The 16,968-nt window shown below is 37.5% G+C and overlaps 1 protein-coding gene across 4 annotated transcripts in view; it reads right to left on the reverse strand.

Moving 5' to 3' along the window:
• LOC106881752 (uncharacterized) overlaps positions 1–16,968 on the reverse strand; it is a 110,501-nt gene that overhangs the window by 18,674 nt on the left and 74,859 nt on the right. For all 4 annotated transcript variants that reach the window (XM_089364875.1, XM_014932243.3, XM_089364865.1 and 1 more), the window contains 3 exons: positions 13,065–13,253; positions 5,703–6,052; positions 1,411–1,516 (listed from right to left, as the gene is read on the reverse strand). In XM_089364875.1, coding sequence (XP_089221001.1) covers positions 1,411–1,516; positions 5,703–6,052; positions 13,065–13,253 — 645 coding nt within the window. The remainder of the gene's footprint in view (positions 1–1,410; positions 1,517–5,702; positions 6,053–13,064; positions 13,254–16,968) is intronic.

Raw genomic sequence — 16,968 nt, forward strand, 5'->3', positions numbered from 1 at the left:
ATGGGAGCAAGATTCGACTCCTTGCCATCGCTACTGGAAGAATCAGAAGTGGTTGTCAGAAAATTTCCACAACTTCACCAGCCCCGGTCTCTGGCCTCCTAATCCCTTCAATTGTAATCCCATGGATTACTATGTGTAGGGCATGGTTGAGAAAGACACCAACTGCTCTTGTGGTAACACCAAGGTCAAGCTAGTGGCCAAGATCAAAGAGATGTTTGAAGATCTTCCCAGAGACACAGAGAAAAATGCATGTGCCTGGTTCTGGAGCCATTTTGAGAACATAATGGAAGCTGATGGTGGTTACTTTTGAAATAAACTCCCAGCCATAATCTAGTTGATATTTTTGGGTTCTTTAAAATCCTTTAAGATTTGGATGGGATAGTGTTTTCTTTACCTTTTATGCAAACTGTCAAATTTAACCCAAACAGCCTGTAGGTCAGTAGGTCTTGTACATTTCCTATAGTGTATGTGTATATATATATATATATATATATATATATATATATATATATATATATATATATATATTAAAATTCAAGTAAGTTATCATTATCTATAAAAATAATGATTAAGTGGCCAGCAAACATAATCCAAACATGCAAAATATATAATAAAAAGTCAGGGTACAATATGCACCTGTTTGCTTGAAAGAGGAGTTAAAACCCTCCAAAACCATGCATCTCTCACTATATGTAAACACACATGGAGATTCAATTGATACTAGGATGTCTATACTCCTATTTGTATTTTACAAGTGGGAGGACTGTTTTGGAGAAATATGTTTGCTATATTCTCCGTGCGTGTTTACATATAGTGAGAGATGTGGGGTTTTGGAGGGTTTTAACTTCTCTTTCATGCAAATGGGTGCATATTGTACCCTGACTTTTTATTATATATACATATATATGTGTGTGTGTGTGTGTGTGTGTGTGTGTGTGTGTGTGTGTGTGTGTTCACAGTGAAATAAACAACATTAAAGATATCAAATGTTAGTAGAATATAGACATGCAATGTAAATTTTAAGCACCATTTGTGTTTTCTTTTTATACCTACATCATACAAAGGGCCAACCCCAGAATCAGATCAGCAGTTTAAATTGGATATGCTATTTTAATAATATATATATATATATATATATATATATATATATATATATATATTATATACACGTACACATAACTGTTTCTCAAAATTTCTATCAACCAACTCCAGTCATGATGCTTTGGTTTGCAACAGAACTATAGTAGAAGACACTTTCCCACCATGCCATACAATAAAACTGAACAAGAAACTATGTCATTGGGAACCAACCTTCTAATCCACACATAACTTATTGATTATTTAAAAAAAAAAAAAAATCCTAACTTTGTCTTCAAGAGATTCTACCTAGAAAATTTAGAAGAAATGTACCAATTGATTTTGCAATGTTTCCATTCCATTTCCTTGGAGTCTCGACGTGTTTTCTCTGCCTTCTTCCTCAAGGGAAAGTTGTTTCCTCAACTTTTCATTTTCTTCTCTGTTAAAATATATTTACAATAAACACCACTGGTTTGTAGTTCAAAGCACAGTTTGTATGCATATATATATATATATATATATATATATAAACAATATATGAGTATATGCATATATATGTACATGTATGTATATACCTTCATCCACATGTACATATAGATACATAACTGGGTACATGACGTGGCAAAAGAACATGGACAAAATGGTAAACAAGGTGCAACAAACAAGCAGGCCACATAGAAACATCCCCTTCATCAGCTGCCACCATTAAAACCCCTGCGTTTCGAAGAATTAAGGCAGTACGCATCGTTAAAATGGTTCTTCCCACGAACACAAATTAAATTGTTTTCATGGAGGGTAGTGGCAGATGGAAAACAAGACAGGAAAACGAAACGGTGAAATAAACGAACAAAAAGGCTGTACAGCCAGACGTGAAGTGTGTATGTATTGAACGCTGTGAGGCACGAGCTGGAGGAGCAAAGAAGTACGTGCGAGCTTGAGGAGTCCAAGAACGAAAATGAGCAACGAGAGGTAGAGAGGAAGAGAGATAGTAGTAGTAACAGTGAGAGGTGAAGGACGAGCAGCGAGAGATAGAGATAGAGAGAGAGATAGAGATAGTAGTGACAGGGAGAGGTGAAGAAGAACAGTAGAGGGAAGAATGAGAGGGGGAGATAGATTTAGAGATAGGGAAAGAGAGAGTTGCGTTAGAAATATAGTTAAAACTTACTGTATAAAGGTTAACGCGTGCGTTCTGTTGTGATACAAACAATATATGAGTATATGCATATATATATGTACATGTATGTATATACCTTCATCCACATGTACATATAGATACATAACTGGGTACATGACGTGGCAAAAGAACATGGACAAAATGGTAAACAAGGTGCAACAAACAAGCAGGCCACATAGAAACATCCCCTTCATCAGCTGCCACCATTAAAACCCCGGCGTTTCGAAGAATTAAGGCAGTACGCATCGTTAAAATGGTTCTTCCCACGAACACAAATTAAATTGTTTTGATGGAGGGTAGTGGCGGACAGATGTATATGATATGTAAAATACTGTGTACCCCACCACAGCTGCCACCTTGTTTCTTATTGTTATTACATTCACTTTCCCATGCTCACATAAGTCAGATAGAGTTTATTGATGCAGATTGTCTATTACTGAATGTCCTTCCTCTCTTCAACCCATACTTAATTCCAAAGAAGGTAATATTTCTCCATGGCCAAACATGTTTTTCACAGAATATTGAAAATGAATGACACTGCTTCTATGACAGTGACACTTGTTTACAACTGTCACATGACGTTTGAGATAAGAAGATGCAAACTCACACAGACACACAGACACACAGACACACACACACAGAGGCCTGCTTCATCTTTTTTATCCTGCGTCTGCGTACTATCCAACCATGTCATCCCTTTCCATTGTCCCCCCCCCCCCATGAAAACTGTACCATCTTTGTTACTCCTCCTCCACTCTCTTCTGCACCCCTTTATCTCCCCCACTCATAACTCCTTGCTCATCCAACTTTCTACCCTACCCATGCACCTCAGTAGTGTAGGTGGCATGGAAAAAAGCACCCAAGTAGCTGGCATTAAGAACTGCATCCAGTTATAGGAATCATATCAAAACAGACATTGGAACATGATCCAGCCCTTGAACCCATGGAATCCTGTCAAACTGTCCAGCCCATGCTAGCATGGCGCATGGACATTAAATGGTGATGATAAAATGATGGACTTCTTTCAGTTTCCCACTACCAAATCCATTCAGACGGCTTTGGCTGGCTTGGGTCTATAGTAGAAAACTGTTGCCCAAGATGCCATGCAGTTGGACTGAACCAAAACCATATGGTTAGGAAGCAAACTTCTTAACCACACAACCACGCCTATATGTGAAATATGCTAAAAATTGTATGAATAAAAATGTGACAATGGAAGAAATGTGATTGGAGACATAAGACTTACATAACATCAACTCCCACCCTCTCTAGCTAGAAACACCTCAATAGAATCAGACAACACTATTCTACATTCCACTGCAATTCCATACAAATATAATTATTATTGGATAGTTATTTTAATTTGGTATATTTTGTGGCATGGATGACTAATGGTTGTTCCTAAAATGCCTGTTGTTAAATTCTTGCTCCAACCCCAACATCCTGGCTCTTCCTTTCTCATCACTCTTTTTCCTGTGTCACCCCCATCATTTGTCATTGTTCTATTGTCTTGGTTATATTACCTTGAATGTATGTATCCTTCACAAAGTCCTAACACTATCACTCATCCCCTTTCACACAATCCTCTTATCACTTAAATCTATCACTCTCCATACCACTCACCCTTCATCACTTACCCCTTATCACTCTCATTCTCTCTGTCATTCATTTCCCTATCACTCATTCCGCTATCACACATTCCTCTTATCACTCATCACCCTATTGCTTCTTCCCTGATACTCACACCATCACCCAACCACACACTCACCCCATCACCTATCTCTATCAATCATCCCTATTACTTATTTTGATCACTCATCCCTATCGCTTACCTCTATCAGTCATACCCTATCACACCTCTCTTTTAGCTCATCTCTCTCTTATCTCATCACTATCATTGATATGCATCTCAGTCATTCATACCTCAATCACTGATACCTTTCACTCTGTAAAGAAATTGGCAAGTGAGCAGAGACATTAGATCAAGAGGTCCTATTACTCCTGTCATGGACAAGATTACCTTGCTAATGCTGGTTCCACAAAAGAATGCATCCAATAAACCCTCTAAAGTGTCAGGCTGAAAGAACCCTTTAGTCCTGTCAAGGACATAGCATCTTGTCAGTACTGGTGCCACAGAAAAAAAAAAATAATAAGACACACCCAGTATACTCTGTAAAGTGGTTGGTGTTAGGAATGGAATCTGGCCATAGAAACCATGCCAAAAAATGAAACGCATGTGATGCAGTCATGCAACCTATCTAGATGAGCAGTAGCCTTGGATATGTGGCAGCCTGTCCAATCCATGCCAACATGGAAAGTGAACATAAAACATCCCTGAAAGTTTCATTCAAATCCATCCAGTGGTTCCTGAGATATTTTGTCCACAGAGAAATAAACAAACAAACATGACTGAAAACAATACCTCTGCTTTTGCTAAGGCAGCGGTAATAATATAAATGATAAAACATTATAATAAATTATGAAACAGTTGTCAAAGCCATTGTCAATATTATTATTCAATGTTTGTACTGCTTTACAGCAAATACTGGGCAGTCTTTTGGTGCTGCCAACACTAGTGCTAACAACGCTTGCAGGACTGTTATGCAGCTTACGGACTACAAATCCTGAGTGGGGATCTTTATGCTTGGAGATGAGGAGTAAAGAAGAGTAAAGTATGAGACAAAAGTGCCAAAGCAGAACCGTGTTTTTTGTTGTAGAAGAGCTACATGACTATGTACATTTTAGAAGGGAGAGTGGGAATGATCAGGTGGTCTTGGGAAGCAATAAAAATAATGGTGACAAGGTTTCAGAGTGGACCTTCAACACAGGTGGATAAGAAGAATGAGTGGGGCATAGATGCCAGGAGTAAATGACAAAGTAGGAGATCGCGTGGAGTAGTAGAGTATAATGTTGTTGGCACTCCGTCGCTTATGACGTCAAGTGTTCCAGTTGATCCGATCAATGGAACAGCCTGCTCGTGAAATTAACGTGCAAGTGGCTGAGCACTCCACAGACACGTGTACCCTTAACGTAGTTCTTGGGGATATTCAGCGTGACACAGTGTGACAAGGCTGACCCTTTGAATTACAGGCACAACAGAAACAGGAAGTAAGAGTGAGAGAAAGTTGTGAAAGAGTACAGCAGGGTTCGCCACCATCCCCTGCCGGAGCCTCGTGGAGCTTTAGGTGTTTTCGCTCAATAAACACTCACAATGCCCGGTCTGGGAATCGAAACCATGATCCAATGACCGCGAGTCCGCTGCCCTAACCACTGGGCCATTGCACCTCCACTAGAGTATAATGATTAATAAATTATTAAACATCTTAATTAATTATAAAACATAATAAATTATAAATCATTATGATATAAATTATAAACCATTATGATAAATTATATAAATCATTGTAATAAATTGTAAATCATGATGAATTATAAATCATTATAAACATACCTGAGATCAGTAGCTTTCCTCTCTTCTTGTTTCAATTTGGATTTCAGTTCCTCAAGCTGTTGGCTAAAAGTCTTAAATTGTGATTCCATTGCTAAAACCTTCTGTTTGTTGCAAGATATTGTCTCTTTCTGTTGGTCAATGATATCTGAAAGTTCCTTAACTTTTTCATCCCTTTTTTCTAAAGTAAAGGCCATATGTTTGCATTTTAACCTCAGCTGTGATAGTTCTTCCTCTGTTTCTTCTGGAATGGTGTGGAATCTGCTAGCATGTTCTTTCTCTCTCATTTTGTCTAAAAGTAGTGCTGCTTCTGCTCTCAGCTTTATGTTTTCATCTGTTATTTGTTCAAGTTTCTAGAAACAAAAAATATACATATATATTCCATCTTTTTATTGAAACACATCTATCACATACAAGCGAGTATGACGTGAGCAGGCTTAGACACCCTTTCATCTCCTACATCCAATGACAGCACATCCTTAACTCTGTGGCACATCTCTCACTCTGTGGAACATCCAAAAGGTAACAGAGAGAGAGAGAGAGAGAGAGCATGTGGTTGGTTCTTTTTTAGTTGGAGTATCATAAAATGACTTGCCTTCCTCAAGAACACGAAACACAAACCAATCCAGGAATTGAACTTACAGCCTTGGACTCAATATCCTAGCCATTAGGCTATGTGTCTTTCTTTATTGAAATAAACTGTATAAAATACACTAGCCATTCAAATGGGAATTATGACAGAAGAAAGCATTGATATTTGTGTTGCTGTAAGGCTTAACATACCATGTGTCTTTAGGTTTGATAATATGACTACATATTTTGGTTAAAAAAATATCAGTCATTAAACTAATGCAATGGTGTCAAATGTACAACTCATGGCAATGTTTAGTCAAGCCCCTACCTCCACCCTGGCTTACTTTTATCAATAAAAAAATTATTATTTCTTAATTTTAAAAGTTCAGTAAAATATGTACCATGAATTTGTGTTCAAATGTGGAGCCTCACTAGAGTTGTGGTTAACACTGTTTCCAGTTAATCAGATCAGTACATTGCAGTAATAGGAAGGATATTGAAAGGTTTTGCAGCTGATACAGGGTAAACTTTCTCTCAAGTATTGACCTTTTCAATAGCTGCATGCATTCACTGGATAATTTCCATCTCCTTTCTAACTCTAAGGACTCTTTACTTAATCTGACTTATACGAGTGTGTGTGTGTGTGTGTATCACTTCTGATGAATTAACAGAAATTCACACACACACACACACACACACACAATAATTAATAGTGACGGAAGCTGTATAAGTATAAGAAAATAAATAATGCAGTATTCTGTGTTCTAACATGAACTCCACATTAGGTTGGAAATAAGGATTACCTTTTCATATATATATCATCATCATCATCATTTAACGTGCTAGCATGGGTTGGACAGTTTGACCAGGGCTAGTATGCTGAGGGTCTACAGCAGACTCCAGTCTGATTTGGTATGGTTTCTACAGCTGGATGCCCTCCTAACACCACACACACACACACACACACACACACACACACACACACACTCACATTCTTTTACTCCTTTACTTGTTTCAGTCATTTGACTGTGGTCATGCTGGAGTACTGCCTTTAGTTGAACAAAACAACCCCATGGCTTGTTCTTTGTAAGCTTAGTATTTATTCTATCAGTCTCTTTTGTCAAACTTCTAGGTTATGGGGACATAAACACACCAACATCAGTGTCAAGCGATGGTGGGAGGACAAACACACACACACACACACACACATGCAAATACATATATACATATGTAAAATACATATATATATATATAAATATACAAGAATAAGGGCAGAGAATCGTCAATTAAGAAGCAACTCAATTGCTAATCCCTGTATATTTATATATATATATATATATATATATATATATATATATATATATATATATATATACGATGGGCTTCTTTCAGTTTCTGTCTACCAAATCCATACATAAGGCTTTGGTCAGCTCAAGGTTATAATAGAAGACACTTGCCCAAGGTGCCATGCAGTGGGACTGAACCCAGAACCGTGTGGACGTTAAACGATGATGATGATGATGATGATATATTTGTCTTGCAAGGTACTTGGTGACCATGTTAGTGGAGGTGCCACTTAAAAAGCACCCAGTCCACATTTTAAAGTGGTGGTATTTAGAAGGACATTCAACTGTAAAAACCTTGCCAAAACTGACCTTGCCAGTGCTTGTGCCATGTAAAAAGCACTAAGTCCACTCTGCTGAATGGTTGGTGTTAGGAAGAGCATCTAGCTGTAAAAATCTTGCCAAAACAGTCACAGAAGTCTGGTGCAGGCTTCTGCCTGGCTGGCTCCTGTCAAACCGTCTCTCTCATGCCAGCATGGAAGGTGGATGTTAAACGATGATAATGATGATGATATATATATTCACACACACATACACATACAACAGGCTACTTCTGTCTACTGAGTCCGCTACCAAGGCTTTGGTTGGCTTAGATGATTTTCTATACTGAACCCAAGACCCTGTGGCTGAGAAGCAACCATCTTACCACTCAGCCATGCCTGTGATTTATCATGTAGATGAAGTTTTTGCTCTTCCCATCTCTGCACAGAAACTTCATTAACACCTTGTATCCTTTCCTTTCTTTGTAATAAATTACTTGTTACAACGGATACTGCCCCATTTATCTATTTCCTTTGACCTACATAATTAATAAAGGTTTCAGCAATAATTGTCCCTAACCAACCTGTGAGATCTCGTTTATGTTTATGCTTCAATTAAGCCCACAATCCAAACAAATTTAATACCTCTGAGCTAAAGTTTACTTCTTCCCATCGCAAATATTATTTATTAATAAAATTCATTCCTTCATTTGTTAAGTATAATGCAACTAACTTGTTTATATGTTCAGTAGTCCATCACCTGAACTTTGCCGCCATTGTGTCTCTCCATAGATATGTAAGAAAAATAATAATTCCAGCTGTTTGATGAATATTTTATCTGATTTGTTTCATGGACAATGGTAGTTTCTAGATTACATGTGATTTTCCTTTGTAATTGGGAGTAATTTTATCCCCGTCGTCATCATCAATATTGTCGTTATTGCTGTTGCCTTCATTTTCATTGTCATCCTCAGCATTATTATCATCATTGTTATTCTTCTCCTCCCCTTCTTCTCCTCCCCCTTCTTCTCCTCCCCCTTCTTCTCCTAATCATCATCATTGTTGTCGTCATTGTGATCATCATCATTGCCATCATGATCATGATCTTGATTATCATCATCATCACACCACCACCACCACCACCACCACCACCACCACCACCATCATCATCATCATTGCCATTGTCATCTTCATTTTCATTGTCATTGTGATCAACATTGTCATCATGATCATGATCATGACCAATAGATTGAATACTAAGCCTACAAAGAATAAGTCCTAGGGTTGATTTGTTTGACTAAAGGTGGTGCTCCAGCATGGCTGCCATCAAATGACTGAAACAAATAAAAGAATGTATACATACATACATTTGTGCCAGTGCCACATAAATTGCACTCGTGCCAGTGCTGCATAAATGCACCCATGCTGGTGGCACATAAAAAGCACCCAGCACACTCTGTTAAGTGGTTGGCATTAGGAAGGGCATCTAGCCATAAAAACCATGCTGCAACAAACAATTGAAGTCTGGACAGCTCTCTGGCTGGTCAGCCCCATGTCAAATTGTTCAACCCACACTAGCGTGGAAGACAGATGTTAAACAGTGATGGTGATGATGATGATATATATAAACATAATTAAAGGATAAAATCATTAAAATTAATGAATTTTTTTTCAGTGGCCAGCATATAAAAAAAACCTTTTATGTAAAATACATATACAGAGATATATAATTGTATAGGAGTCAATTCAAATACATCCAACCACTGCAGATACTCACTCCACATATACAAATATATATATGTATAAATATATATATATATATATATATATATATATATATATATATATATATATATATATATATATATATATATATATATATATATATATATATATATATATATATATATTTGTATATATGAGTGCTCACCAATTACATTACGCTAGTTGATGAAAACTTGTATATTCTCTGTAGTTATATATATATATATATATATATATATAGACAAAAAGAGAGAGGGGGAGAGAGAAAGAGGGAAAGAGAGAGAGAGGGTAAGGGTATATAATTTTCCACACAGTTTCTGTTAACCAAATTCCTGTTACAAGCTGTTAGTCAACCCAATGCTTTAGAAAACACCTGCCCAAAATTCCACACATTGCTATCAAAGCCAGAACGACTTGGTTCCAGAGCATATTTTTCAACCACACAAACGAACAGCAAAACATTGTGTATGAATATGTTTATGTGTGTGTGTGTGTGTGTGTGTTTGTGTGTGTGCATATGTTTGCATGTCTGTGTGTGTGCATATGTTTGCATGTCTGTGTGTGTGTGTCTACATGCATGTGTACGTGTGTGTGTGTGTGTCTGCATGCATGTGTACGTGTGTGTGTGCATGTTTATGGATGTGTGTGATGAGTTTCTGTGTATGTGTCTGAAATATGTCTGCAGTTCTTTCCTGTCATAGTTGTATTGCACTTTTACTCTTTTACTCTTTTACTCTTTTACTTGTTTCAGTCATTTGACTGCGGCCATGCTGGAGCACCGCCTTTAGTTGAGCAAATTGACCCCAGGACTTATTTTTTGCATGCCCAGTACTTATTCTATCAGTCTCTTTTGCTGAACCGCTAAGTTACAGGGACATAAATACACCAGCATCGGTTGTCAAGCGATGTTTGGGGAACAAGCACAGACACACAGACATATACACACACATACATATATATATATATATATATATATATATATATATATATATATATATATATATACGACGGGCTTCTTTCAGTTTCCGTTTACCAAATCCACTCACAAGGCTTTGGTTGGCCCGAGGCTATAGAAGAAGACACTTGACCAAGGTGCCACGCTGTGGGAATGAACCCAGAACCATGTGGTTGGTAAGCAAGCCACTTACCACACAGCCACTCCTGTTGTTTATAAAGATACATGGTCTAGTGGTTAGGGTGTTAGAATCATGATCATAAGGTTGTGATTTCAATCCCAGGACTACGTAATAAGTTTTGTATCTGAGCAAGGTACCTCATTTCCCCTCTGTTTAGTTGCAAACAAGTACTAGCCTAATGCTAGTAGAGCCCTTACTTCCCCTGAAGTGTCACATCTTAAATCCTCCACTGGATCTAGGGTTGGGTTGGGTTGGGTTTGAAAGGGTGTCTATGTCTACTCATGATTACACTGGTATCAAAAAAAAAAAAAAAAAGGCAGTCCTTGCCTGCAAGTGAAGCTATCTTATCTTTTACTTGTTTCAGTCATTAAACTGTGACCTTGCTGGGGCAGTGCCTTGAAGAATTTTAGTCAAATGAATTGACCCCATGACTTATTACTTTTGTAAGCCAGGTACTTATTGCATTTGTTTGTCTTTTTTCAAAACTGCTATGCTATGTGAATGTAAACACACCAACACCAGTTGTCACTCAGTGGTTACCCTTGATTCAATAACACTGTGTATAAACTCTGTATTTGGAATGACCAGTTTCAAAGACTGTTGGATTTTACTCATAGGGTATTGGAATCTTAATAGTGGATTTACAAAGGCAATGACCAATTTTAAAGACTATTGGATTTTACTCACAAGGTATTAGAATCTTATATGTATACTATTCTGCCTAAACAATGGATTTACAAATACAATATCCCTGCATATCTCACATCTATTTTCGTTCCTTGAATTCACTCTCTATTTCTTATCTTATCTAAATTAACTATTGCTTAAGCATCCTCTCACACCGTCTCCGATGAAGGGATATAATAAATATCCTGGAAACAGCTGTAAGACCTTCTATTTATAAATGTTCTAAAATATACACAGCCTTGGTTTTTTTATCTCATTACGAAAAGTAAATCCTTATAGTCACACGCTGATATATGACCTACGTTGGACCCCTTATTCGCATAATCACCAAACCTGGAGCCTAACTATGGTCTAGCCATAGCACTTATTCAGCATTACCTGAAACTTCTGGGTCTAATTGACACCACTTCCGCTCATAACCTATATATATATATAGATATATATATCTATATATATATATATATATATATATATATATATATATATGGTGAGAATGGACGAGGATAGCTGTGTGAAAAAGTGCCACAGCCTTGCAGTTGAGGGTACCCATGGAAGAGGTAAACCCAGAAAGACCTGGTATGAGGTGTTGAAGCACGACCTTTGAACATTAGGCCTCACTGAGGCAATGACTTGTGACCAAGACCTTTGGAAATATGCTGTGCGTGAGAAGACCCGGGCAAGACAAGTGAGACCATAACCCGTGGCCTTTACCAGGGGTGTAGCCAGCCCACTTATGTGTACCTTTCCTTCTTTGGACACAAAACCCTGCTTGCGAGGACCTGTTGAAGCAAGTGAAATCGAAATCGAACCAAATTCGTTGACTGGCACCCATGCCAACCTTCCTTCATTGGACACTAAACTCAGCTTGCGAAGACCTGTTGGGGCAAGTGAGATTGAAACTGAACCAAATTCGATGACTGGCACCAGTGCCAGTGGAGTGCTAGCAGCACCATCCGAGCGGGATCACTGCCAGAGCAGTGGTTTTGCTTCTGTGCCGGTGGCACATAAAATGTACCATTTGAGCATGATCGTTTCCAGCTTCACCTTACTGGCACTCGTGCCGGTGGCATGTGAACAAAACATTGGACTGACTCCTGTGCAAGTGGCACATAAAAAACACCCTTTGAGCGTGGCCGTTGTCAGTACTGCTGGACTGGCCCTTGTGCTGGTGGCACATAAAAAGCACCCACTACACTCTCAGAGTGGTTGGTGTTAGGAAGGGCATCCAGCTGTAGAAAATCTGCCAGATTAGATTGGAGTCTGGTGTAGCCATCTAGTTTGCCAGTCCCCAGCCAAATCATCCAACCCATGCTAGCATGGAAAACGGATGTTAAATGATGATGATGATATATATACACATACACATATATGTGTATATACAACTGGCTTCTTTCAGTTTCTGTCAGCCAAATCTACTCACAAGTCTTTGATTGACCTGAGGCAATAGTAGAAGACACTCACCTAAGGTAACATGCAGCTGTACCTGGGCCTGGAGCCATGTTGTTGGGAAACAAACTTCTTACCACACAGCCATGCCTGCACCTATGAATGGTATTTTGTAAAAGTGTTTCTGTTGTTGATGTAAAATAAAAGAAAACCTACCTTCTGCTGGATATCTTTATCTGCGTCTATAAAGTTTGTTGCATCAATATCTCTTAGAAGAGAGCTGACACCTACTATTTCTAGTAGTTGCTTTGATGTACAATCAGGTAAAGGTTGAAAGCTGGCAATGCTACTGTTTAGGCTTTGGAGTGGAGATGATTTCACATCAACAAGTGAAGAAATATTTTCCTGCAACAGACAAAAGCTATTATAAAAAATATAATAGAACTAGAATAAAGACCCGGTACTGTAATATCTTGGGTTTCAAGGGTCCACAACTACTCAACATTCTGCCAAACAACCTCAGAGATTTGTGAGGTATAGATGTGGAAGTTTTCAAAGAGTGTCCAGACAAATTTTTATCTGAGATTCCAGATGAAAACATATCACAACAGAGACACAAGGAAGAGCAACTCTGTGCAACTTGCTACTTCATTAGAAACAGTACAGAAAAGAAATCCAATCACACTGAAAGGTTGTGCACCAGCATGGCCTTAGCCTCTGGTTGAAAACCAGCAAATGATTAAAAAAAAATGATAAAAGAGAAAACTCTTAAATATGTAAAAATGCTAATTCTAAAATCTCTCTAAGAGTAAAATTTGTTTGAATGGACAGCCATGTTGAAGTGGCTACAAACATTAGTTGTTCTTAAAAATGTAGTTTACATCTGTTTCTTAAAATAGTAGGGCATGGCTTGAAAGAGGGTTACGACTACATAAGTACTTAAAACCAGTAGCAAAATCAAGGGACTTTCTACCAGGACATCATCACTTGTGGGAGATGCTATAGTCTTCATCATCATTGTTTTAATGTCCACATTTCCATGTTTACTTGAGTTGTACAGAATTAATTGAGGTAGGTTTTCTATAACTGGATGCCCTTCCTGTCACCAACCCTCACCTTTTTTCCAAGCAAGATAATAATTCCCCCCACTGGCCAGACATGTTTTTCACAGAATATTGGAAATGAATGATATTCCTGGTATGACAATGGTAATTATTTGCAAGCAGCCAAGACAAGGAGACAAATATGCACACACACACTCATGCATACATACATACATATATACATACATACACACACACACACACACACACACATGCACGCATGCGTGCACACACACACACACACACACACATACGACATATTGCATATGACCTAGGCAAGTCTGCAAAAGTGAATGTTAAAATGATGAAGATGATTGCACTGATGATGATGATAATTATGATGATGATGATGATTGCAATGATGATGATGACAACAATGATGATGATGAAAATGATGATATTGATGATGAAAATAATTACAATGATGAAAAAACAAACTATTTGATTTTAACACAACCAGTCAATGAATCAATACAAAATGTGATAATGTTTGTTGCTTGAAATCTCTCTAATACTGGCTACATACTTACTGATACCAACAGCAATATATAGACACCAGTCAAGTATACTGGGTACCAAACATGTTGAGACTAATTGTAAGACATTATCCAAATATAGGCACCAGTCAATTTTATTCTCAAATGGTTCTTGCTGAGGTTTAGTTTCAAAAATAATTGTTCATGCAGATAAATCTTATGCAGATTTGCTCATGCAGATAAGTCTGATGTTTTTCTATGTACAGAGATCAATAAGTTTGTAAGTATTTTCCCACTCAGCTAAATATATTATCTATAGAAGTCAAGTCTGGACACATCTTTAGAATGAAATTTTGATCTCAATATCATCAAAACGTCATCAATATGCATCTTTTAGAATTCTAATGCAATGTTCATTTCTACATCAAACAAAATAGCAAATAAATTCAAGTCAATTTCAAGAGAGTGTAAAATCAATAACAGCAAATGAAAAGTTCTTCCTTACTTCTTGGACCATATTCATGAAAATGTCAGTTTCTTGTACATATTTCACAAATAGGAAAATATGTACAATTTCCACTTGGAAGCTGGCATTTCCATAGTTGTAGCTCTCTTTTCACAATATGCCTCAATACAACTTTGAAATAAAATCAAGGTATTTAAATATTTAAATGGTATTATATAATGTCCATAAGAAATATCAAGGCTGCAAACCAAATAGATTCATGAAAATATGGAACTTTCATTCCTTTTGGGCTTTCATGGAATATTACCATCTCTTCATGGCATGCGAATACTCTGTTGTGGGTATGGTTGTCTTGGTGGTAGTCATGGTTGCTGTTGTTGTTGTTGGTGGTGAATGGAAATGTATTTCTGGTTCTGAATGAAGAAGTAACTAACAACACTTGTGAACAATTAACAGAATATTTTATTACTGTACATAGTGTTTTATATGTTGCTCTTTTACAAATACTAACAGCAATAATTACATTGTGGGAGAGACATACTGCTTGGGATTTACGACAAGCTTACTGATATAGCAATCATTTTGGCTGGCCCCATCACAACTGGAAAATAATTTCACAGTAATAAATATTCCTGTTCTGCTATCTGCCATTCATCTTAACTGGCTAGATGTGGAGATGAAAATGGAGACACATGTGGCTGTCTCAGCATTCTGCGATTACCGCTAAAAAACATCTTTACATATAGGGGACAATGAGAAAGTTCTAGAAAACTGAATCACATGATGGCTTGATGCTGATTAGTTGCTTAATAGGCCAATCACATGAAACTGTGGTTTGATTGCGATGTCTGCTCAGCTACCTAGCAATTCAGTTTTGAATCACCCCTACAATTCTTTCTAGCTTTGAACTTTGACCAATCCAGAGTAAACTGAAGAAATAAACCAGATCTGCCTGTTTTTACCAAAATCTGATAAAGACGGTGATCCTTTAATCTATGAGACAAGAGTAATTTCACTATTTTCAAACAATATCAAAAATATTCTTTAATTTCAAAGATTGGTGCATAATAGCTCTTGATGGACAATGCAATGAAGTTTAGCCTGAAGCTTCCCATTTGTCCTTGCAGTAAATGCCATGAAACCATTTTCTTCTGTCCCATCATTATTATTGGCAGCGAGCTGGCAGAATTGTTTGCATGCTGGGCGAAATACTTAGCGGTATTTCGTCTGCCGCTCTGTTCTGAGTTCAAATTCTGCCGAGGTCGACTTTGCCTTTCATCCTTTCGGGGTTGATTAAATAAGTACCAGTTATGCACTGGGGTCGATGTCATCGACTTAATCCCTTGCTCTGTCCTTGTTTGTCCACTCTTGTTTGTCCACTCTTGTTTGTCCACTTTTTGTATAGCCCCTTGTGGGCAATAAATAAATACTATCATTATTATTAGTGCTCCATCAGTTTTGATGTCAATTAGCTTCAATAGATCAAGTTTTACCCCTGAAATCATTGTCAACAAAGCTTCCAAAGTGCTGTGTCCTTCATAGGAATTAATTGAATAAACTCTTCAAAACTACAAATTTAAGGATACTCTCTGTACTAGTACCATAAGTTGGGCTGTGCTTCTCAAGTCTGTGCTTTTATTTAGTGCAGTTGGAGAAACTTTCAGTTTGTTGCATCAGCATATCTTCAACTCATCATGTGGTTGTTCTTCTTGCAGACAAGCTGATAGATAAAAATAAAGGTTTCTTGTCAGGACAAACAATATCTACTACTATCAGTAAACATTCTTTAACAAACATGTCATCTGTAAAAGGTTTCGCTTTTCCACATGAGACTTTGTAGCTGACACAAATATATTCTTTTTTTTCCTACATTTTCTAGAAAAATATTAACATCAGTTTTCCAGAACTAACCTTCAGCTGCTCAATTTTCCTTACCTGCCCAATAAACTTGTTAGAATTTCCTTTCTATGTCACCTGATATTTGTTGCCTTCTTCACAGTAATATTTTTCCTGGTTAGAGTACTTGTTATGTAAATGTTTGGTTCATCTATCTTGTTTGTGCTAAAGATGTCAGA

This window comes from Octopus bimaculoides, chromosome 1 (genome assembly GCF_046866305.1).
Source record: "Octopus bimaculoides isolate indiv1 chromosome 1, ASM4686630v1, whole genome shotgun sequence".
NCBI classification, from domain to species: Eukaryota; Metazoa; Mollusca; class Cephalopoda; order Octopoda; family Octopodidae; genus Octopus; species Octopus bimaculoides.